This window comes from Phoca vitulina, unplaced genomic scaffold (assembly GCF_004348235.1).
Source record: "Phoca vitulina isolate PV1807 unplaced genomic scaffold, GSC_HSeal_1.0 scaffold3, whole genome shotgun sequence".
Classification (NCBI taxonomy): Eukaryota; Metazoa; Chordata; class Mammalia; order Carnivora; family Phocidae; genus Phoca; species Phoca vitulina.
The window spans coordinates 26,170,221-26,194,527 of NW_022589706.1; the positions used below are offsets into that span (position 1 = coordinate 26,170,221).

Genomic DNA, 24,307 nt, shown 5'->3' on the forward strand with positions numbered 1-24,307 from the left:
CCCCAGTGTCCATCACCCAGTCACCCCATCCCTCCCACCCCACCCCCACTCCAGCAACCCTCAGTCTGTTTCCTGAGATTAAGAATTCCTCATATCAGTGAGGTCATATGATACATGTCTTTCTCTTTTTGACTTATTTCGCTCAGCATAATACCCTCCAGTTCCATCCACGTCGTTGCAAATGGCAAGATCTCATTCCTTTTGATGGCTGCATAATATTCCATTGTATATATATACTGCCTCTTCTTTATCCATTCATCTGTCGATGGACATCTTGGCTCTTTCCACAGTTTGGCTATTGTGGACATTGCTGCTATAAACATCGGGGTGCACGTACCCTTTCGGATCCCTACTTTTGTATCTTTGGGGTAAATACCCAGTAGTGCAATTGCTGGATCATATGGTAGCTCTATTTTCAACTTTTTGAGGAACCTCCATACTGTTTTCCAGAGTGGCTGCACCAGCTTGCATTCCCACCAACAGTGTAGGAGGGTTCCCCTTTCTCCGCATCCCCGCCAACATCTGTCATTTCCTGACTTGTTAATTTTAGCCATTCTGACTGGTGTGAGGTGGTATCTCATTGAGGTTTTGATTTGGATTTCCCTGATGCCGAGCGATGTTGAACACTTTTTCATGTGTCTGTTGGCCATTTGGATGTCTTCTTTGGAAAAATGTCTGTTCATGTCTTCTGCCCATTTCTTGATTGGATTCTTTGTTCTTTTGGTGTTGAGTTTGATGAGTTCTTTATAGATTTTGGATACTAGCCCTTTATCTGATATGTCATTTGCAAATATCTTCTCCCATTCTGTCAGTTGTCTTTTGGTTTTGTTGACTGTTTCCTTTGCTTTGCAAAAGCTTTTTATCTTGATGAAGTCCCAATAGTTCATTTTTGCCCTTGCTTCCCTTGCCTTTGGTGATGTTTCTAGGAAGAAGTTGCTGCGGCTGAGGTCGAAGAGGTTGCTGCCTGTGTTCTCCTTTAGGATTTTGATGGACTCCTGTCTCACATTGAGGTCTTTCAACCATTTGGAGTCTATTTTTGTGTGTGGTGTAAGGAAATGGTCCAGTTTCATTCTTCTGCATGTGGCTGTCCAATTTTCCCAACACCGTTTGTTGAAGAGACTGTCTTTTTTCCATTGGACATTCTTTCCTGCTTTGTCAAAGATTGGTTGACCATAGAGTTGAGGGTCCATTTCTGGGCTCTCTATTCTGTTCCATTGATCTATGTGTCTGTTTTTGTGCCAGTACCATACTGTCTTGATGATGACAGCTTTGTAGTAGAGCTGGAAGTCTGGAATTGTGATGCCGCCAGCTTTGCTTTTCTTTTTCAACATTCCTCTGGCTATGCGGGGTCTTTTCTGGTTCCATACAAATTTTAGGATTATTTGTTCCATTTCTTTGAAGAAAGTGGATGGTATTTTGATGGGGATTGCATTGAATGTGTAGATTGCTCTAGGTAGGATTGACATCTTCACAATATTTGTTCTTCCAATCCATGAGCATGGAACGTTTTTCCATTTCTTTGTGTCTTCCTCAATTTCTTTCATGAGTATTTTATAGTTTTCTGAGTACAGATCCATTGCCTCTTTGGTTAGATTTATTCCTAGGTATCTTATGGTTTTGGGTGCAATTGTAAATGGGATCGACTCCTTAATTTCTCTTTCTTCTGACTTGTTGTTGGTGTATAGGAATGCCACTGACTTCTGTGCATTGATTTTATATCCTGCCACTTTACTGAATTCCTGTATGAGTTCTAGCAGTTTTGGGGTGGAGTCTTTGGGATTTTCCACATAAAGTATCATATCATCTGCAAAGAGTGAGAGTTTGACTTCTTCTTTGCTGATTTGGATGCCTTTGATTTCTTTTTGTTGTCTGATTGCTGTGGCTAGGACTTCCAATACTATGTTGAAGAGCAGTGGTGATAGTGGACATCATTGCCGCGTTCCTGACCTTAGGGGGAAGTTCTCAGTTTTTCCCCATTGAGAATGATATTCACTGTAGGTTTTTCATAGATGGCTTTTATGATATTGAGGTATGTACCCTCTATCCCTATACTCTGAAGAGTTTTGATCAAGAAAGGATGCTGTACTTTGTCAAATGCTTTTTCTGCATCTATTGAGAGGATCATATGATTCTTGTTCTTTCTTTTGTTAATGTATTGTATCACGTTGATTGATTTGCGGATGTTGAACCAACCTTGCAGCCCAGGGATAAATCCCACTTGGTCGTGGTGAATAATCCTTTTAATGTACTGTTGGATCCTACTGGCTAGTATTTTGGTGAGAATTTTTGCATCCATGTTCATCAGGGATATTGGTCTGTAATTCTCCTTTTTGATGGGGTCTTTGTCTGGTTTTGGGATCAAGGTAATGCTGGCCTCATAAAATGAGTTTGGAAGTTTTCCTTCCATTTCTATTTTTTGGAACAGTTTCAGAAGAATAGGTATTAATTCTTCTTGAAATGTTTGGTAGAATTCCCCTGGGAAGCCATCTGGCCCTGGGCTTTTGTGTTTTGGGAGATTTTTGATGACTGCTTCAATTTCCTTAGTGGTTATAGGTCTGTTCAGGTTTTCTATTTCTTCCTGGTTCAGTTTTGGTAGTTGATACATCTCTAGGAATGCATCCATTTCTTCCAGGTTATCTAATTTGCTGGCATAGAGTTGCTCATAATATGTTCTTATAATTGTTTGTATTTCTTTGGTGTTGGTTGTGATCTCTCCTCTTTCATTCATGATTTTGTTGATTTGGGTCATTTCTCTTTTCTTTTTGATAAGTCTGGCCAGGGGTTTATCAATCTTGTTAATTCTTTCAAAGAACCAGCTCCTAGTTTCGTTGATCTGTTCTACTGTTCTTTTGGTTTCTATTTCATTGATTTCTGCTCTGATCTTTATTATTTCTCTTCTCCTGCTGGGTTTAGGCTTTATTTGCTGTTCTTTCTCCAGCTCCTTTAGGTGTAGGGTTAGGTTGTGTACTTGAGACCTTTCTTGTTTCTTGAGAAAGGCTTCTATTGCTATATACTTTCCTCTTAGGACTGCCTTTGCTGTATCCCAAAGATTTTGAATAGTTGTGTTTTCATTTTCATTGGTTTCCATGAATTTTTTTAATTCTTCTTTAATTTCCTGGTTGACCCATTCATTCTTCAATAGGATGCTCTTTAGCCTCCATGTATTTGAGTTCATTCCGACTTTCCTCTTGTGATTGAGTTCTAGTTTCAAAGCATTGTGGTCTGAAAATATGCAGGGAATGATCCCAATCTTTTGGTACCGGTTGAGACCTGATTTATGACCTAGGATGTGATCTATTCTGGAGAATGTTCCATGGGCACTAGAGAAGAATGTGTATTCCGTTGCTTTGGGATGGAATGTTCTGAATATGTCTGTGAAGTCCATTTGGTCCAGTGTGTCATTTAAAGTCTTTATTTCCTTGTTGATCTTTTGCTTAGACGATCTGTCCATTTCAGTGAGGGGGGTGTTAAAGTCCCCCACTATTATTGTATTGTTGTCGATGTGTTTCTTTGCTTTTGTTATTAATTGCCTTATATAACTGGCTGCTCCCATGTTAGGGGCATAGATATTTACAATTGTTAGATCTTCTTGTTGGATAGACCCTTTAAGTAGGATATAGTGTCCTTCCTCATCTCTTATTACAGTCTTTGGTTTAAAATCTAATTTGTCTGATATAAGGATTGCCATCCCAGCTTTCTTTTGGTGTCCATTAGCATGGTAAATGGTTTTCCACCCCCTCACTTTCAATCTGGGGATGTCTTTGGTTCTAAAATGAGTCTCTTGCAGACAGCATATCGATGGGTCTTGTTTTTAATCCAATCTGATAGCCTGTGTCTTTTGATTGGGGCATTTAGCCCATTTACATTCAGGGTAACTATTGAAAGATAGGAATTTAGTGCCATTGTATTGCCTGTAAAGTGACTGTTACTGTATATTGTTTGTGTTCCTTTCTGGTCTATGTTGCTTTTAGGCTCTCTCTTTGCTTAGAGGACCCCTTTCAAGATTTCTTGGAGGGCTGGTTTCGTGTTTGCAAATTCCTTTAGTTTTTGTTTGTCCTGGAAACTTTTTATCTCTCCTTCAATTTTCAATGACAGCCTAGCTGGATATAGTATTCTTGGCTGCATATTTTTCTCATTTAGTGCTCTGAATATGTCCTGCCAGTCCTTTCTGGCCTGCCAGGTCTCTGTGGATAAGTCTGTTGCCGATCTAATGTTTCTACCATTGTAGGTTACATCTCTTCTCCCGAGCTGCTTTCAGGATTTTCTCTTTGTCTCTGAGACTCGTAAGTTTTACTATTAGATGTCGGGGTGTTGACCTATTTTTATTGATTTTGAGAGGGGTTCTCTGTGCTTCCTGGATTTTGATGCCTGTTTCCTTCCCCAAACTAGGGAAGTTCTCTGCTATAATTTGCTCCATTATACCTTCCGCCCCTCTCTCTCTTTCTTCTTCTTCTGGGATCCCAATTATTCTAATGTTGTTTCGTCTTATGGTATCGTTTATCTCTCGAATTCTGCCCTCGTGATCCAGTAGTTGTTTATCTCTCTTTTTCTCAGCTTCTTTATTTTCCATCATTTGGTCTTCTATCTCACTGATTCTTTCTTCTGCCTCATTTATCCTAGCAGTTAGCTCCCCCATATTTGATTGCACCTCATTAATAGCCTTTTTGATTTCTACTTGGTTAGATTTTAGTTCTTTTACTTCTCCAGAAAGGGTTTCTCTAATAACTTCCATGCTTTTTTCAAGCCCAGCTAGTATCTTTAAAGTCATGATTCTGACCTCTAGATCTGACATCGTACTAATGTCCGTATTGAGTAGGTCCCTGGCAGTCGGTACTACCTCTTGTTCTTTTTTTTGAGGTGATTTTTTCCGTCTTGTCATTTTGTGCAGAGGAGAATAGATTAATGAGAGAACAAAATGCTAGCAGGGTAACAACGTCCCCAGAAAATATACTCTAAACAAATCAGAAAAGACCTGAAGCAGTGGGAAAAGAAAGGGAAGGAGAGAAAAAAGAAAAAGAAAGAAAAAAAGAAAAAAGAAAAAGATAAAGATAAAGATAAAAACAAACAAAAACAGAACAAAACAAAACAAGACAAAAACAGAATGTGATCAAATATGATCAGGCTGGTTTATAGATCAGTGCCACACACTAGATTTTGGGTGTATTTTGGTCTGTTAAAAAAAAGTGCCTCCCAAAATTTTAAAGAAAGAAAAACTTATATATGTACAAAAATAAGGGTTGATATGATGAAGGGATGGAATATGACTGTAAAGATGGAAATTATAAAAAATTTTATAAAAGGAATTGATAAGTTGTTTGAAAAAAGAAAGAAGAGGATTAAAAAAAAAGAAAAAAAGAAAAAAGGGAGAGAATGTGATCAGGCAGGGGAGTAGAAAAAAACCATACACTAGAGATTTAGAGTATATTTTGATCTGTTAGAAGAAACTATCTCAAAATTTTAAAGAGAGAACAACTTATATATATATGCCAAAAATACGGGTAACTACTATGAAGGGATAGAATATGACTCTAAAAATGAAAAATAAAAATGTTTTTTTAAAAAAGGGATTGATAAGATGTTGGTTGAAAAAGGGAAAAAGAAAAATTCAAAAAAAAGAAAAAAAAAGAAAAAAGAAAAAAAGACAGTTAAAAAAAATAATTTACTTTGAAAGACTACAGAATCATGGTAAAAAAGCCATGAATTCTATGTGCAGTATTCCCCTAGCGCTGGAGTTCTGCCGTCCTCACTGATCGGTAAACTTGGTCTTGGCTGGCTGTTCTCGCTGATCTTCTGGGGGAGGGGCCTGTTGCCGTGGTTCCCAAATGTCTTTGCCGGAGGCGGAATTGCCCCGCCCTTGCCCGGTCCGGGCTAAGTAATCTGCTCGGGTTTGCTCTCGGGAGCTTTTGTTCCCTGCAAGCTTTCCGTACAGCTTTGGAGGCGGAGAGTGAAAATGGCGGCCTCCCAGTCTCCGCCCCGGAGGAGCCGAGAACTCGGGGCCCCGCTCCTCAGTGAGCCCCCAGAGAAAAGCAGTCACTCCCGTCTCCCCGGTCTCCGGCCACACTCCGTGCTCACCCGGCCTGTGACCGCGCGTTTCTATCTCTGGCACCCGACCCCGGGTGGAGTCTCCAAACCCAGCAGATCCCCGCAGTGCGCTCCCGCGCCTCTCCTCCCAGGGGAGGAAGGGGAGTCTTCCCGGATCTGCCGCTTGTTGGGTCCCTGCTGGAGGAGCAGTGGCCCGACTGTGTCGCGGATCACGGTTTATGGCAACCCTGAGCCGAGAGCCCGCGCCTGGGCTCCGTCTCTGCGGCCGGCTTCCCTGCTCCGATACCTGGGAGCTCTGCTGCACTCAGGCACCCCCGGTCTTTCTGTGACCCCGAGGGTCCTGAGACCACACTGTCCCGCGAGGGTTCCACCCCCCACTTCGCCACCAGAGTGACGTCCCTCAGCGGAGCAGACTTCTAAAAGTTCCGATTTTGTGCTCCGCGGCTCTATCACTTGCCAGAAGCGGCCGATGGAGGCCCCTCCCCCGCCGTCTATCCTCCCGAATAAAGCCTCGGATTCACTTCTCCGCACGTCCTACCTTCCAGAAAGTGGTCGCTTTTCTGTTCAGAGAGTTGTTGCTATTCTTTTCTTCAATCTCCTGTTGAGTTTGTAGGTGTTCAGAACGGTTTGATCCCTATCCAGCTGAATTCCTGAGAGGAGACGAAATCCAGGTCTCCTACTCCTCCGCCATCTTGCTCCACCCCCCTAAACTTCCTTACATTTAAAAGATGATTCAGGGGGCGCCTGGGTGGCTCAGTCGTTAAGCCTCTGCCTTCGGCTCAGGTCGTGATCCCAGGATCCTGGGATCGAGCGCCGCATCGGGCTCCCTGCTCAGTGGGAAGGCTGCTTCTCCCTCTCCCACTCCCCCTGCTTGTGTTCCCTCTCTCACTGTGTCTCTCTCTGTCAAATAAATAAATAAAATCTTATAAAAAAAAAAAAGATGATTTAGAAATCCCCAGTGTGACCATTTCCCTCATAAAACAAGACTGATGCAGAGCAATTAAGAGCTTCAGAAAAGGTTTATCTGGAAAGAAGGACGAGGTCATTCTAATGATAAAGATAAAACCATAATGCCATGATTAGATTATGGTTCCACAGAAGCCAGAATACAGTGTAACTTTGCTGAGGACACTTAATGTGCCTTGTTAAAAAGGATTCTCTAGAAAAACTATCAGGTCCCTTTAAAAAGTAGAAACGTGTTTCCAAAAACTAGAAGCCTGAGCAGATTAAAAGACACTGAACACTAAGACTACCAAGGACAGGGTGTCAAGGAAGGAAAACACTGTGATTAATAACAGTAGCCGACATTTACAGAGTGTTTCTATGTGCCAGGCACCACCACGCTTAGCACTCCAGATTCGTGAACTCAAGCTTTCCAATGACTCCATGAGTCAAGGACAATTTCCATTTTCGTAGGAAGAAACTGAGGCTTCCAGGTTCAATCACTTGCCCAAGGCCACACACTTAGTAACCGCGAAGCAGCAAGTCCTCAGCCCACAGTCTGACCCGGAAGCCCACCCACTCATCCCCAAACTGCCCGGGCGCACCAGTCACCCCAGAGACATCCACAGCATCACCGAGACCTTCTGGTTCCTTCACTTCCCTGTCCCCCAGCTGTGTGGGGACAACAGAAGAGAAATGCAGAAATAGAGACCCTGGCAGGACCACTCTCTAGGCAAGTGGTCCTTGTGGCTACACAGGAGCAGAGAAATGATGCTGAAAACCCATATCCTACAAGGGGCTCAGGCCCTGAGAAGATCCAAAGTGCACCTTGAATGAAATGGCACGACACTGAATAGATACAAGGCTACAGAATCACAGAGCTGGATTAAGAATTTTCTAGAACACATTTAAAGGAAATAGATGGGGAAAGTTGTTTACAGAAACAGAATTAAGATTAGGACAGTAATATTCCTATTCAAAGGCCTAGAGCAACACATATGTGATCTTTCACCAGTAACCCGTGATCCTTTGAGACTCGAACTTTTTTTTTTTTTTTAAGATTTTATTTATTTATTTGTCAGAGAGAGAGAGCACAAGCAGAAGCAGGGGGAGGGAGAGGGAGAGGAGGGGCAGCCACTGAGCAGGGAGCCCGACGCGGTGTGGGACCCGATCCCAGGACGCTGGGATCATGACCTGAGCTGAAGACAGACGCTTAACTGACTGAGCCACCCAGGCGTCCGAGACTCGAACTTCTTAATTAAAGGATTATCTCCTACCAGGCTCTAACTGAATGCTCTGTGGTCATGTGCTCGCAGGTTCTAGCTGCTGAAAATGTGGGGACGGAGCTGCCTGCATAGGGTGGCATCTTGGCAGGCATAGATTAATGGGAAGATATCAGAACGTACTTGGTGTTTTGTAGTCCTTCAAATCTTGCTCTGGTCTAAATTGAGCATTAAATTTTATAAATTAATATTAATGCCTTCCTATTTTAATAAAGGCTCCATGTTTACTAAAAAGCTAATCTAGGCTAATTGATAGACTCATGCTAATCTAGCTAATCAGTGAGGTCTCTTTAATTTAGTGTTTCTCAGGATGATGGGTAGCACCTTCTTTGGAAGCAACTCAAATGTTATTAAATACTGCCAATTCTCTGGGCTGCACCCATAACCTACTAAATCCGAACTGATGGGATTAGAGCCCAGGACGCTGCTTTCTTACAAGATGCCTTTATGCATATATAAGGGTTTAAGCCATGAGATAAAACCCAGTACTGTTTGTCAATTGATAATAACTGTAAGAATTAAATTCACCTCCAAAGGGCAAAACAACACTACAAAGTCAGCTGAGGTCAAAAACCAAATGAAAGAAACAGAGGAGGAAACAGACATGACAGAAACATTTAAAGTCAAATATTAATAAAAATCTCAGCAACTCAATCAGAACTGCAAAATTCTGTAGTTCAGCAATATGAGACTGAAATACTAATTTCAAAAATCTTAAGTAACCTGAACTACAAAATTTCTGGATTATAGAATCCTTTCCTAACTTCCTAACTTCCTTCATAATAGTTTGGAACTAGAGTTCATCTCCTCTGCAGAGGTCTACTTTAAAGACCAGATGAGTGAGCTAGCATCACACCTGTTAAGGACTCACTGAGGGCCAACTATGTACAAATGGTCATCTGAAGGCACGACAGAAGGTGAGAAAACATAGTCTAAAATCTCAAAAGAGCGTGGAGCTTACAGAGGAAAGTTTAAGTGATTAACTTCAAAACGAAATGAGATGTGTCGTGTTATCATTTCTTCAAAACTGGAATATGTTACAACTTGCTTTTTCATCTAATGATACATTAGTAGATGCTCTGCGTCTGTATACCAAAGTAGTGTCCCTCCTGGGGTGTGTGACAACGCCCATCTCCCTCTACCCTCTTCGACACTGAGCGCTAACCAGGGAGACCATGTGAATCAGCTGGCCTGGGAGGTCTCGGTTTATAGATGTTTATTCTATGAATAAATAGGAATAATTATTTACAGTGTCCCTTTTACTCTCAGGAGAGTCTCATTTTGAATGTAAGTTATATCGTAATGCTAGTGTTAACATTCATCTTTGCCGACAGAAAAGCAAAAAGTGATCTCATTATTTTAGTTTATATTTATGTGATTATTAGTAAGTTTGGGCATTTTCCATGTTTCTTGACCACTGCATCTTTCATGCATTGTAGGGGTTCTGCACCCAATTCCAGTGTATGTGTTGGGGGGGAGGGGCAAGGTTTCTCCTACACCACCAAGTAATGCTCGGACAACTGATGGGTGTCCTACAATTCAACTCAACTCTAACTCTATCTACCTAAGGATAGCATCAGATCCCACAAGTGGACTGCCTTCCACTTCACATGCTGATCACAAGTCCAGATTGTTACCTGTATTTCTGACCAACTGGCTATAAGTCAGAGGTTCCCATGACCCCCCCTGTGGATTCAAGATTGGCTCACAGGGTTCAGAAAACCAATTATTTCACTAGATCACCAGTTTATTGTAAAGGATATTAAAGGATATAAATCAACAGCCAGATGAAGAGATACATAGGGCAAGGTCCTGAACAAAGGAGCTCTGTAGAGTTTGGGTCCTGGACATGCACGGGGCCCAGCAGGATGGCATGGGGAAGTGTTCTGGTTCCAAACCTGAAAGTCCTCTCCTTTTGAGTTTTTATGGAAATTTCATTACATAAGCACGATGCATTAAATCACTGGCCACTCACTGGTGGTTGTACTCAATCTCCAATCCCTGTCCCCTCTCTGGAGGTGGGGGAAGAATTCCAACCCTCTAAACACATGGCTGGCTCCCTGGCAAACCACCCCATCCTTCAGTTACCTAGGAGCTTTCCAAAGGTCATTTCATTAACATAAAACACGACTTCTATGGTTCTCATCCCTTAAGAAATTCCAATAGTTTTATTAGCTCTGTACAAGAAATGGGGACCAACTATATATTTCTTATTATAAATCATAGTATCACACATTACCATATTATAGCCCCTAGTTTGGGAGGGGGTTTAATAATCAAAATTTTAGCTTTTTATTATCAATAGTGAACAACTTTTTAATGTATATAGGTCAATGCAGGAAAAATAAAAATATTTGTAGGTATTTTCCATTCAAAAAGCTTTTTTAAGTAGCATAGAGAGAAAATATATATTCCTACAAACTATACTATCTTCTTTATTGAATAAAGCCAATAAGAAATTTTGCACTCCTTATAGCCTTGAAACTTCTGGCATTAGATCTGGAGGCTGCTCTTTACTAAGTTATTACACTCATAGCAATTTAAATGTGTTCGTATATTTAGCAAAAATGGGTTTCCCAAGTGACAATAACTGAAGACTTGTGATTTACCAGCCCTTGGGATGGTGAGATGCAGAGCACTTTATTCCAAGTAAAATGTGCTTGACATCAAAAGTTACTCTGTATCTGGAAAAACCAGGGCTCCCCTGGGAATTATTTAAATGCAATTTGGCAGTTCCCTATTAGTCTCAATACAGCCTCAATACAATGATTCCACGTCTACACTAAGCTACAGGTAAAAGACCTTAGGACTTTGACTAGTACCACCTCTTTCTAATAAGGAAAGCCAAACGAATTAGACATTACCTCTAATGTAGGCTTGTGAGCTAGAGGTTCAGCCGCCTGGCTGTCAGTAAGCCTCCACCTGAGAATCAAATGAATAATACAAAACCTATGTCTGACCTGGCCTCACTGCGCTGCAGGAAAATTAAGAAATTTCAAAAACACTTTATTTGCTAAGTAGGGTTTGCCCGATATATAACTAATATCCAGCATTTGCCTATTTAGCACTTACGAAGTGCCAAGGAATATCCCTATGAGGCAGGTGATATTAGGTGATATTATTACCATTATCCCCACTTTACAGATGGAGAAGCTGAGGCATCAGAGGCCACGATGTCCAAGGTGACACAGCTAACAAGTGACAGACCAGGACTTGAGCACAAGGAGCCTGATTCCAGAACCTACACTGTGGAGTTACCTTAGCATCCTGTGTCCTGTTCTTATAGAAAACAGGCACTGTGACTTACTGAGGTGTTCAGTGTTAATAGATTCAAAGCCTCAAGTTACAAATTAAGAAAAATTAAAATCCTGCCTATAACTATTGATTCCCTTTTCTTTCTAGTTCTAGGCAAACGTGTCTCTAAAAGCCTTTCATTTTCTGCCTCTGCCAAGGTCCTCCAGAGCCTCCAGAGCCTCCAATGCTACGGAAAGGACAGAGGTCATAGCCCCTGCTTCTTAAGTCCTGTCAAAGGGCGGACAGGCTCCCGAGGAAGAAGAGCTGAGTTAACGAGGGGTCAATGGGTCAACTTCTGGTCAAAAATAGGAGGGGCCTTGGAACCGGTGCTGCCCAGGGAGATGCGTGCAGCGGAAGACGGACTGCTTCGGGGGCAACCGACACCAAACCAACGCCAAAACCTCCGGGCCCCCACACTGTCTGAGTCTCAAGAAGACTGACAAGTGTGTGTGTCTGGTCTGTACCCACGGCAGGGCTGGGGACGAAGAACTTTGAAAGAACATCACAGTTGATGACAGTGAAGTAGGTTTCTAGGCCCACCAGCACCTCTCAGATGATCTCCATCCATGTTTTGGAGCTATTCCCAATGACAAACAGGGCATATAACTTTTTAAAAATGTGTCCAGCATTTTCACCCCTCATGGCTCAACTGGCGGGGCATAGTAAAAGCTCGAGAGTCCACAGAAGCTATTAGTCATTACCTTCAACAAAAAGCAAGGTGTAGACAAGCATCCATGCTCTCGTTGGAGGAAGAGCAAACGAGGGAGCTGTACATACATACATGTGTGGCATAAGCATGTGTACACACAGAATAATCCAGAAAGGACACAGAGGATGCCAGGAACCATGGCTCCCTCCTGGGAGGGAGATTTTGAGATTGTGGTGAGGGAGAAGGGCTGTAGATAGGGTGAAGATTTCTCTTATTCTTCACCCTGTAGGCTTTTATGCTGCTTGGGAGTATTTTATTGTGTGCATGTCTTCTTTTTCAAATCTTAAAAAAAAAGTAATTCAAGTTCAAACACTTGTAATAACCAGTTCACCAGAGACAGTGAGGGGAATAAACCGTCAGGAAGTCCAAGCTCTGGAACCCACCAGCGGCATGACCTTGAACAACATACATAACTTCCGAGGGCCTCCTTACTCCGGAAGGAGGGGGTGAGGAGGCACGGGGAGCAAAGTCTATGTAAAAATTAGAACCAAAGCTCCGAGAAAGCACGGCCCTTGTGCGTCCATCTTCCACGCTTCCGTGTCCCTCAGGCCTGGCACCGCACCTCGCATATCGTAGGGGCTCCATAAATACTTTTAAAAGATACAACTGTATCCGAATTGACCTAAATTAGTAATCACAGCTCCTCTGAGAGCTCAAAGTCTATGATCTTAATCTACCTGTAAGAAAACAGAATTGCTCACAGAACTGAACTGAGGCAGGCACAGCTCTAAGAGTCCAATGACATCAGAGGGTCCCCGTAGGAGACCAAAGGAGGCCATGCCTGGTGAAGGCTGATCATGCTGTCACGATAGCTACTTTGAGTCCCTGGGCTAAGAGATCGAATGAGGACTTTTTTTTACTCGGAGAAAGCAAAGCTCCCTCAAACTCCAAAGCCACTGAGCATGTTAGCTCCCAGTGTGGATTTCTGCCCATCCGACCCGCGTCAACTGCCTGGCCCTCGGAGCTGGGAAAGTCATCCCTCTGAGCCTCGTTCTTCATCTGGCATGGGGAGAGTGGAGAGATTATTACCCATAAGGTTGCACTGACACGTCGGCCCATCACTCAGCTTTTCTCCTCATCTGGCCAGGTCCGGGGCAGGTGTTGGCTCCTCTCCACTTCCATACTGAGCGGGGGATCAGCGGGAGTGATCTTCCATGTAAGAACAGAGGCATCAAGCCAAGTACCGCTTTTCCCCTGCAGAAATGTGCTCAGCAACTGCAAATCAAGGCCGATGTTCCTGTCTCTGCCTATTCAAAGCACAGTTTCTTCTTATCAATTTCTCTGCCATTGCTCTCTAAGGCCAGTGAATCAAATTAAGGGGCTTCCATCAACCTAAGGTAACTTGCTTTCTACAAAATGTACATTTTGCCCTGAAAAAAATACACGCTATGGAGAAAAATATTAGCTAACGGGCAGTGCCGTAAGTTTCTCACCATCCTCTCCTTCCCTGGAGAGTTAACCAAAGAACCACAACACAAAGTCGTGCAAATAATGCAGCCCAACCTCAAGGGAGCCCCCACAGGGACCCTCCACTACACCCCAGTCACCGGAGTTCAAAAAGGAAGAGGAGGAAAGGAAGGTGCCAAAGGTCAGGGAAGCTGACCTTGTGACTGGTCATGACGCTCAGGAGGGAGGGAGCAGGATCCATGAAAGAGTCTTGGCAAAAAGAAGACTCTGATGCCAGGACAGAGCTCCAGCACAGCAATTTAGCACAGAAAACTCAGTCCACACTACCTCTTAATTTAACCGGCCCTCTGATGTGTACAGTACAAAGAACTTAAGCCGGCAAACTCTCCAACGGACTTGTTACTATTTCTAATTCCATGGGTATAGGGAATGGGTATGGATGGCAGGGACCTGGTAGGAGGGGAAGGGGTATGGATGGCGAAGGCCTCTTAGCACAGGCAAGAGAATGGTCCAAATTCCTAAGGGACCTGCCAAATATCGATTGTTAAAATGTCATGAGAATCCAAAGCTCTAATATTCTTAAGAATAAAAGGGGACTCCCAGAACCTCAAGTCGATGTTTGACGAATGGGCTAATATGTAACTAAGACTACTGAGGATGGGATGAAAATTATTGATAATCGTGCATATTTAGTAAATACTAACTCTGTACCAAGGACAGACTGAAGAACGATATATCTATGCTACATCCCTGAAGTCCACCAGCAACCCCACTGTAAAGATGAAGACCCTCAGGCGCGGAGGGGTGAGGCAAATTGCCTAAAACCACTGGTCGTGAGTGATACAGTTACAATGAAACCTAAACAGTTTAAAACTCAGCTTTTAATCACTATAATAAATTGCTAAAGAATTAACAGAATCGGGACGCCTAGGTGGCTCAGTTGGGTTAAGCGTCTGCCTTCGGTTCAGGTCACAATTCCAGGGTCCTGGGATCAAGTCCCGCATCGCGCTCCTTGCTCAGGAGGGAGCCTGCTTCTCCCTCTGCCTGCTGCTTCCCCTGCTTGGGCTGTCTCTGTCTCTCTCTCTCTGACAAATAAATAAAATCTTAAAAAAAAAAAAAACAAAAACAGAATCACTTCAGTAATAAAACAGTATAAAATAAAAAGCCACGTCTAATATTATGAATGTTTGTTTTGATGTAAAAAATACTGTTACGTACACTTCCCAAATCAATGTTTCAGTGAGAACCTACCAGAAGATGCAAAAAAGGAGCACATACTTCAGAACCGTGTGATATCAAATGCTTACCACAGCTTCATTTTGAAAAAGTGAAAGACCAGTGATCATGAAGACAAGGCAGTGGCATTTGGAGGCTGAAAGCAATTTGATTTATTTAACTTCAAAGAACAAAAGCTTATTCTTCTAAGAAGAAATCAAAACAGATTTTCTGTGAAAAAAAGAGACCATTTTAACGGCACTGCCAAAATAAATCAGGCAGAGAGCAAGTTAGATCTAACTACAAAAAAGAACACAGGCCAACAAAATGGGGGGAAAAGAATAAGGGGAAGAAGAAATGCCAAACAACAGATTTTGTTTTTTAAAAAGAGAAGGAAAGAGAGAGAAAGAGAAATCCTAAGACTAGTTTCCAGCATCAATCTCTAATTTAAAAAAAAGAAAGAAGCCAAGCCAATGAGTAGATATGATTTTGCATGTGACTATTTAAATCAATTCTACACTAAAAATCCAAAGTTAAAAGCATTTTTCACGAAAAAATAAAAGTCTAAGAACTATCTTAGACTGTATGAAAGACGCATAACACTCCTGTCTTACTTTATTAGCTATATTCTAGGGCAAATCTTCCAATTCACTCTAGAACCAGAGATTTGGGGCCCAGATGGAAAAATATCAGGATTTCTCTAGCTGGAAAAATCAAGTCATGTTAAATACCCCAAATATACTCTTTTGGTGGGATAAAAAATGTTAAGACACCTAGCAAGAAAAATTTTGATGAATAAGTTTTTTAAATGCCCATGAATATTTCTTTCCCTTCTTTTTCAGACTCTGTTCTTTGTTGGGGTCATCAGACATGGCCACTCAGCAGGTCTCAACCCCAGCAGGCTCTGGACCATGGGATCTGCTTTCCCCAACCCAGATAAGTGGTCAAGCCTGTGACTCTAGAAGCCAGGCTGCCTGGGGTGGGCTCTAAACTCGATCCCTCCTCTTGCCTCTTGTCACTCTGAACACCCACATTACTTACACTCTCGGTGCTGAACACCTCCATTTGCAAAATGGGGTACTAACTAGTACCTACCCATTGCTGTTGTGAGGATTAAATCAATACATGGAATGTGCCTTTCAAAGCATGCCGGGTATATAGGAAACACTCAATACACAGCAGGTATTATAATTCAATTACTCTATGCCCATGAGCATTCACGATATCATTCTCTCCACTTTTGAGTTTGTTTGAAATTTTCCATAAAAAAATTTTTATTTTTAATTTCAAAATTAATTACAATCGAAGGCTCAGAAAACACATCCCCCCTCTAAGGTCATTCATGAGCTCGTTGTTGATTTTGGAGGGCAAAGCACAATACAGTCACCTTCTACCGAGAGCCAACTACATGCCACACACTCTGCTGGCACTTGCCTTAAACCAGTAAGTTTAATATCCTTATGTCACATTCAAGGAAACCGGGTGTAAGTGGGCTTAACCGGGTGAAGTACAATTTCAAAGTGGTGAAGCAAGCACGTGAGACCACGTCTTCTGATCAAATGCAATATTCTCTTACAAAATCCTGCTGGATGATTGTGCGCTTTGCAGAGAATATCAAATTGTAAATCAGATGTGGCCAGGATTTCAGAGATTGAATCCAATTCTTAGTGGCAGATACAGAAGAATTTGGATGAAGAAAACCAGCTGAGCAATCCTACTTCTTTTAACCTTCTCAAATCTCAAGTGCTTCTCTCTCTGAGCAGTAGAGGCTAAAAGCTGGTGGGCTGAGCCTAACAGAGGATCGCCCTGCACGTCCTTCCTGAGGGACAGCAGTGTCTTCTTACCCGTGCTTGCTCCAACTCTCGACACACGGCCGGGCTGATGACTCAAGAGGCAGACTGTCATCACGACCCATAACCTTCTCTGCAGCTGAGCGGGCTGGGCCTTTCCCTGTACACTTGGGAGAGCCAGATGTTTCTCTTCTCCGAATTAAAGGCCTCATGACTTTAATCAGATTGCTCCTCTTATTTACCAAAATCACTCAGGATTCAAATTGGAATCCCTAACTTCTACTAATCCAGAACATCTACTCTGTTCGATAAAACTTTCTGCAATGATGGAAATGTTCTGGATCTGCGCTGTCCAATATAGTGGACCCTAGCCAACTCTGGCTACTGAACACCCGAAATGGGACTAGTGCAACTGCAGAACTAAATTTTTAATGTTAATTAATTTAGATTTAAGGAGCCACAGGTGACTAGTGGCTACCATATTAGACCACAAGGTTCCAGATCACTGGTGGAAATGCCCTCCATTCATGGGAGTAGGGCTGCCTCTTCATGAGCATCCTAGGATGGTAGAAGAGTATACTTGATCTTGTAGTCAGAGACCTAGGTTCAAATCAGCTCCTCTTTTCAGCTAAGTGACCCTTAGCATGTAACTTACCCTTCCCATTCATTTGTTCTCTCATCTGTAAAACTGGGATAATAGTATCCATCCCATTAGGAGATGTTGATAATGGTGACATGTGAGATTTATATCAGTACAATGCCCAGAAGACTAGAATACTGAATTGACATCAGTTACTTTTACAATTTTACAATTACTTCATCCTCCTCTTCCTTTTCCTGAATTTCTCTTGGCTCCCTTCCCAAGGCACCAGTAACTGGCTAAGAAGCCAAAGATAGACTTTTCTGTTCTGTTTCTCTTTTATAAAGAAAGCCCCTAGTTGGTTCCTCATCTCAGGGGAAGGAGCCAGATCTTCCCAGATGCAAGACTGAAAGAACTAACACTGGAAGCTATCAGAACCCCTTTGTCTTACAGAATTCAGGAGCGCCAACTCTTCCAGATCATCCTCAACCCCTCTGAGCCTGGGCAGATCATCCCTTGAGAGCCACTCCTCTCGGACTCCTCTGCACCAGCCACACCCTACTTGACTCCAGGGCTCAACTTCAACCTTGCCTCTTGCGGGAACCTTCGAGGACCCAGCCAGTCCACCTCCCCAGGCCCCACCCTTCCCCCCTTTTGCAAGCGTGACCTCTTCTGCCTTCCTGTTTGGGCTCTGAACGTTCCGCTGGAGCTTTCTGAGCATAATCACTCCTGAGTCCTCACCCTCGCCCTCTCATACATAATAAGAAACATGAAAGGGGCGAATGCTCCTCAAGCCAGAACAGAAAGAAAAGAGCAAGATGAAAGCTAAGCCAATATCAAATTATCACAAGCCTTTTTCCTTTTGCAAGCTCTATCTTCCAAAATGAAAACTGCCCCACCAAGAAGCATTCGCCTTTGCTTTTTAAATCACTTCAAAATATTTGATTGGAAGAGTAATATTCCTAGCAGGGCTATTCTAGAACTGTGGCATATCAAAGAAAACTGGTTTCCAGCTCAATTAAAGGAAAAAGCATTGGTTTGCATGCTCCGGCCTTTTTCAAATCACAGTTTTCCCAGAAATGACGACAAGATTGTATTTCATTTGGCCGGCACGGTTTCGTAAAGCACATTTCATAAGCTGCCAACATTTAAAAACCTGTGGCGATTTCACATTTCCAAAGTCTAGATTTCCACCTTTTTTTGCATAAGATCTAGCAATGCTTAAGAGCCTTCTGCCCTGTGGTAACGCAAGCCCGATGGGTGGGTTGGGGGATTTCTAGTTTGCCACGATCCCTGCCATTCTGCCTTGTGTCTTAAGCAACCCTCTCTCCTCCATCATCACGCAGGCCAGGCCCCTGGAGGCACCCAAGTTTGTGGCCTCTTTACCAGAAGCTCTAGACGAGTAATCACCTTCAGTCCCCTATAGCCCTACCAGTTATCGCTTCCCTGCCCAGTCATTCCTACACTCCCATCCACACCCAAGGAGGCTCTCAGCACCTTCTCCCCACCGTGCCCCACCCCACCCCCATGTCACCCAAACTGCGACTCACCTGCTACTCTGTGTCACTTCGGTCTCTCTTCACAGGTGTCACAGGCACCTCTCCATTGACGCTATCGGTCCCACTAACTGACATCAAACTTCTCCGCTCCTTCTGATTTGACTTGTGTTCCACTTTAGTCACTCTAAACCTGAGGGGTTAAAGAGCAGATGTGATGGGTTTTGCTTTTCCAGGAAACAAGAATCAAGAGTGAGTCAAAAGTCCAGAGGATCCCAAACGAACTCAGCCAAATGGGACATCAATGAAAAACGCCCTATTCAATGGGGGGGGGGGGGGGATTCCTACCCACAAATGCCCCTGTCCCCTGCCAAACTTTCCAGCTGACTTTCCCTCAACACATCACACACTATGCTGGATACTTTATATAGAGAGCATGAAAAATGCATTAGAAAGCACAGGGACTCAAATTTTAAACAGCCTCAGGGTTATGGTTTCCAACAAGGACATGGGTTGACCATCGGTTGTTTTAACCACAGAAGGCAGGCTAAAGGCACAACTAGTTTGCAGTTAGACTGATGCAACCAGAAGGTTCACTCGAGGACTGTCTTATTCAAGTGCACCCCTCAGACAGTCTTATCTCTGTACACATATGGCCAGAGGAGCCCCAACTGTGTCTTTTATCAGCATCAGTGGGCGGTAGGGTTTCTGTGTGTGTTCGGTTTTTGACTATTTTTTAAGCAAATGTGGGTTAATTTTCATTAAGGATTTAGGAAAAACATTAAGGGAGTTAAGGAAGAGATTTTCATTAAGAATTCAAAGAGCAGTTAAGGAAATTTACTCAGTTTGACTGAAGTCTTTCATAATAGCTTCTCTCTAGTTCTGGTCTAAAATTCCCTTAAAACTATCTAAAAGAAAATACACTCTCCTTCTTTGCCCAAATGAGCTCACCACAAGGAGGAGGGAGCCTCTGAGGAAGTAAAAGAAGAATCAGGGAAAAGTTGTAACCACAGATCCACTCGGTCAAAATGTAAGTCTCCCTTTAAGCAACACAAGAAGCCTGTTATAATTAAACGCTCACAGTTTCTACATCCAGGAAAGAGACTTGCATCTGGGGCATTTACAAGAGCCATGCTGAATCTCAGTTGAAAATTTCAGCAGATTTTTTTTTTTTTAAAGCAAACAAAATATGCTTTGTCTAAACAAGCCCCAGGTTCTCATTACATTCCACATTCACAAATTCCCATGACTCTGCTTCTTAATAAAACAGTGCGGTCATGAGTTGTAGTCTTTTGCTGTAAGTGGGAAATAGCCCTGCACTCTTCTCATTGCTTGTGCAACACAGGATAAAACTCGACCAGATCAAAATCACAATAATAAGAGTAGCCACCAGCTGAGTGCATAGTAACTGCCAAAAACTGGCCTAAGACCTTTCCGTGAGTGAACTGATGTGATCTTCCCAACAACCCAGTGAGGTGAGTGTTTACTGTCCTCCTTATGTTAGAGGAGGAAACTGAGGCACAGAGAGACATGAGCGAGTTCGGAAGCAGTCGTGCCAGCACGCAAGCGAGGGAGATGGCGATGAGTTCAGGCCACTCTCCCGAGTCTGTCCGAAGAGAGAAGGATCTCGTTTGCAGTACTGTTAACTTCTGCCTTTCCAAACGTAGCCTTTGCCGGGCGGTTCCCGCCTGGGACTCAGGATGGATGCAGCAGACACTGCAGAAGCATCCCCTGCACAAATATTCTCCACGCCGTCAAATGGATTCATCCCCGGAAGGCCGAGCGCTCCACATCACAGAGGGGCCCCAAGGCAATGGTACCGGACACAGGTAACGTGATCGAAAAGAAAGCAGCCGCAGGAATCCACATGGGCGTCACGTGGCAGCCACCGCGGAGCAGTGGACCAGCTCCACCTCCTCTCTTCTATTCTCTTCGTACGAACAGTCCTCCTGTCTCTTCTCCTCCTACTGGCAGAGCCACAAGATGGAGAGTGCCTGGGCCTCTGGATGGCTACTTGAAGAGCCGCCCACTGATCTTCTGGGCCGCACAAGTGAAATACAAACTTCTGCTCCATGCAGAGCTGAGATTTGGCCTTTATCTATTAGAAGCAGGGTGCTGGCGAACGCTGCATGTCAACCTGACTGGACGAACAGATGCCCAGAGCGCGGGGACCACGTTATTTCTGGGTGTGTCTGTGAGGGTGTTTCCAGGGGACATTCATTAGCTCCTGAGTCCGTAGATTGAGTAAAGAAGATAGCCCTCACCAAGGATGGTGGGTGTCATCAAATCCCTTAAGAGACTGAATAGACAAAAAGGCCCAGGACGGAAGAATTTGGTTTTTTCTTTACCTGCTCTCGAACATCAGCCTCCTGGTTCTCGGGCCTTCAGAATGGGGCTGAATTACACCATCAGCGTTCCTGGTCTCCAGCTTGCAGAGGGCAGTTTGCAGGACCTCTTGGCCTCCATAATCACGCAAGCCAATTCCTATAATAAATCTTGTGTGTGTGTGTGTGTGTGTGTATCTTATTAGCTCTGTTTCTCCGGAGAACTCTAATACAGCAAGTAATTGATTTTTTTTTAACCTTAATTAATACACCTGACCTCTGATCTAGCATAGCCGCCTCTTAGGATTCTTCTGCTATTGGAAAAATGTAGGACTCAGAGCAGAAGACATCTAAAAAGCCCAGACATATAACCCGAGCCAGGCTCAGGACATCATACTCTATATTTAACAGGGACGCACAAATCCACACAGCACAGCAAGCATGTCACACAAACCCAAAGCATCCACAGGATCTCACCTGCCAACAGAGAGGACAGTGACCTCTCCTTGACGCCTCGGATGGCCCTGTTTGGACTTGTTGGTGGGTCTGATGAAGTGCCACCGTTTGTGCCTACACCGATGACATACATCCCTCTCAACAGCACCGCCCACTGTGTGCAGATGGTGGCCGCAGACGTGCTTCCCCGGGGTGCCTCCTGGTGACAAGGGGCCCGGGCTCACAGGCGGGCTCCCGGGAGTGCTGGGGGTCACCGGGCTAAGGGGCGGTGGGGAAGAAAAGGTAGAACTGGTTACTTACAAAAAGTACGAGCTGCGGCAAGCTCTCCCCTGCAAGGCAAGCAGCAGCTTTAAATCACCGCCCAGCGTCTGCCTAGGTCTCTAAACAAAGAGATCCCCTGAACATATGTGCCCTGAAGAACTCAGATGATCAAATGACTTAAAATAGAAGATTTGATCCAGACTGACTATTGCATCAAAGGAAGAAAGCTTTTAGGTCAAGATCCCAAAATTGCTGCTCAAGAGATGTTGATGGTGTTGGTAACAGTAACAAAAATAGCTAACACTTCGTATTCTAAGCATTTGATAGGTGTTGATTCCGTTAAATCTTTTCAAAACCCTATGAAGTTGGTATTATGAATTTCCTCATTTTAAAAATGAGAAGTTAACGTAACTTGCCCAAGGGCACACAGTTAATAAGTGATGGATCTGAGATCCAAATCTGGAAAGCCTGATTCTAGAAACCGTGATCTTAACCACCGTGCTATAGTGCCTCAGAAAACAAGAGAGACTGCATTCTTTGATAGCCTGGGAAAAAATCTAGCCAGACCACCCAAACTATAAAAAGCAGACGTAGATAGGTCAGATATTGGCCACCTTCAAAAGGCACCCCGAGACTCCGGGCCGCTAGAAAAGGAGGTCTGACAACAGGACAGGCTGGCCTGACCGGGAATCAGCCCTCTGACGTGCCACAGGCCAGTGGAGGTAGGGTAGCACGTCACCGCGGAGCCCGAGCCCGAGCCCAAGCCCCGAGCCCTGAGCCCGGGCCAACAGCCCCAGGGGCACAGGGAATCTTATGACAGCATCAACCAGCCCTTCTGCTCCCGGAAACCGGCCCACATGCACTTTTAAAAAGAACTGTGCATGGTTGAGGAGAGTCTCAAACATCATAGACAGCCAGAAGTTTTCCGGTGTTCTTTAGGGAGGCTCTTTAGATCGTTAAAATAAAAACACACAGCAGAGGCTTTCTGAGACAAAAAAAAAAAAAAAAGAAAGTGAAATTAACACCACATCGTAGGAAGTTGAACTCACAAGTTTAACAACATTCATTCGACAAACGTTTCTCAAGCCCATAAAACCCAATGACAGGCACTGTCCACTGCCCCACAATAACCGAGGGCAACACGCCAGGAGACAACACGGTCCAAACACCAGGGAGGCGTCTGTGGTCAGGGCTGGAACGTGGGAGAAATCCCAGCTCGCGAGTCTCTGAACCACACCACACCCAGAGCTTCCTAGGCTGACCTGCCTGCACTCTGAGTGCCCTCGACAAAGGGCAGATCTCACACGCCAGTTTGACAAACACCCTATAGATTATCTAAGATGCACCGGGTACTCCACCCGCAGAGTAAACAGGAAAAGGTCCAAACTCCTTGCCCTGTCCCTTGGAACAACTTGCCTTCTTGGCCCTTCTTGCTACTGTCCACCACACATTCTCTGGCTGCCCCAGGCCGAACTCTCTCGGGTATGCCCCACACTTACGCTCCAGCGTTTGTGCCCTGGGCCTGCTCTGCCTTCAAGCAGTCTCAGCTTGTCACGTGTCCAGCTCAAACGGCACTTCTGTGAACCTTCGCTGACTTCCCTCTGGCCCCATGGAGGCCCCAGAGCATCCAGTGTTTGCTGCTCCCACAGCATGGCCATGCTTCCCATCACAAGGCCTCATGCCCAAGGCTCCACTCCCCACTAGACTGAGCCCTCTGGGCCAAGCATCTGCGAAAGCCCACCTCCAGCATTGTGCCCAGCACTGAGCAGGCATTCAATAAATGCTCCTTGCTGAAGAAATAAAAAACTCTAGAGAAATACTATAATGTCATCAACTCAACCAGCCTGATTTTTGCTTCATCGTCATTATCCATGGAGGTCTTTCAATGCCCCAGGCCCTTTGTCTTCCTTATAATAACCCAAGGAAGTGCGTACAATGGTTATCTCCATTTATAAATGATGGAACTTGAGCTCAGAGGGGTGAGTTAACTTGCCCACAAAGAGGTAATCAATACGTGGCAGAGGTGAGACTCCATCCAGGTGCCCAACTCCCAGGCTGTTACTTCTTTATCCTATCTCCAAAACCACAATCCTCAGCCAGGGCTGAATTCGCCCCAGGGGACACTGACGATGTGTGGGAACATTCTGGGTTGTCACACAGATTGGGGAAAGAGGACACCAGCATTAGTGAGCAGAGCCCAGGAACACTGATAAATATCCCACAATGTACAGGACAGTTGCCCACAGCAAAAAATTATCTGGCCCAAATGTCAACCCAAAAAATTATCCGGCCCAAAGCTGGGAAACCTGCTCTAGCAGATAACTGCAGGAAAAAAAAAAAAGTGCCACTAAATGGGGGAGACGCACTCACCTCTCAGGGTCCCCCAGGCTGTTATCTGCGACCATTGCCTTTAAAACATCAACGTTTGCTAAGGAAAAAAAAGAAAGCAAAGAATTAAAATGGAATGAATCACATGAGCAATCACAGAATTATCACAACAGAAAAGCT

General features: G+C 44.0%; 1 protein-coding gene across 2 annotated transcripts in view; it reads right to left on the reverse strand.

The window, feature by feature from the left end:
• RELL1 (RELT like 1) overlaps positions 1–24,307 on the reverse strand; it is a 68,718-nt gene that overhangs the window by 5,136 nt on the left and 39,275 nt on the right. For both annotated transcript variants that reach the window (XM_032400171.1, XM_032400172.1), the window contains exons 4-6: positions 24,170–24,227; positions 21,560–21,796; positions 18,813–18,951 (exon numbers count right to left, since the gene is read on the reverse strand). In XM_032400171.1, coding sequence (XP_032256062.1) covers positions 18,816–18,951; positions 21,560–21,796; positions 24,170–24,227 — 431 coding nt within the window. In that variant the 3' untranslated portion in view covers positions 18,813–18,815. The remainder of the gene's footprint in view (positions 1–18,812; positions 18,952–21,559; positions 21,797–24,169; positions 24,228–24,307) is intronic.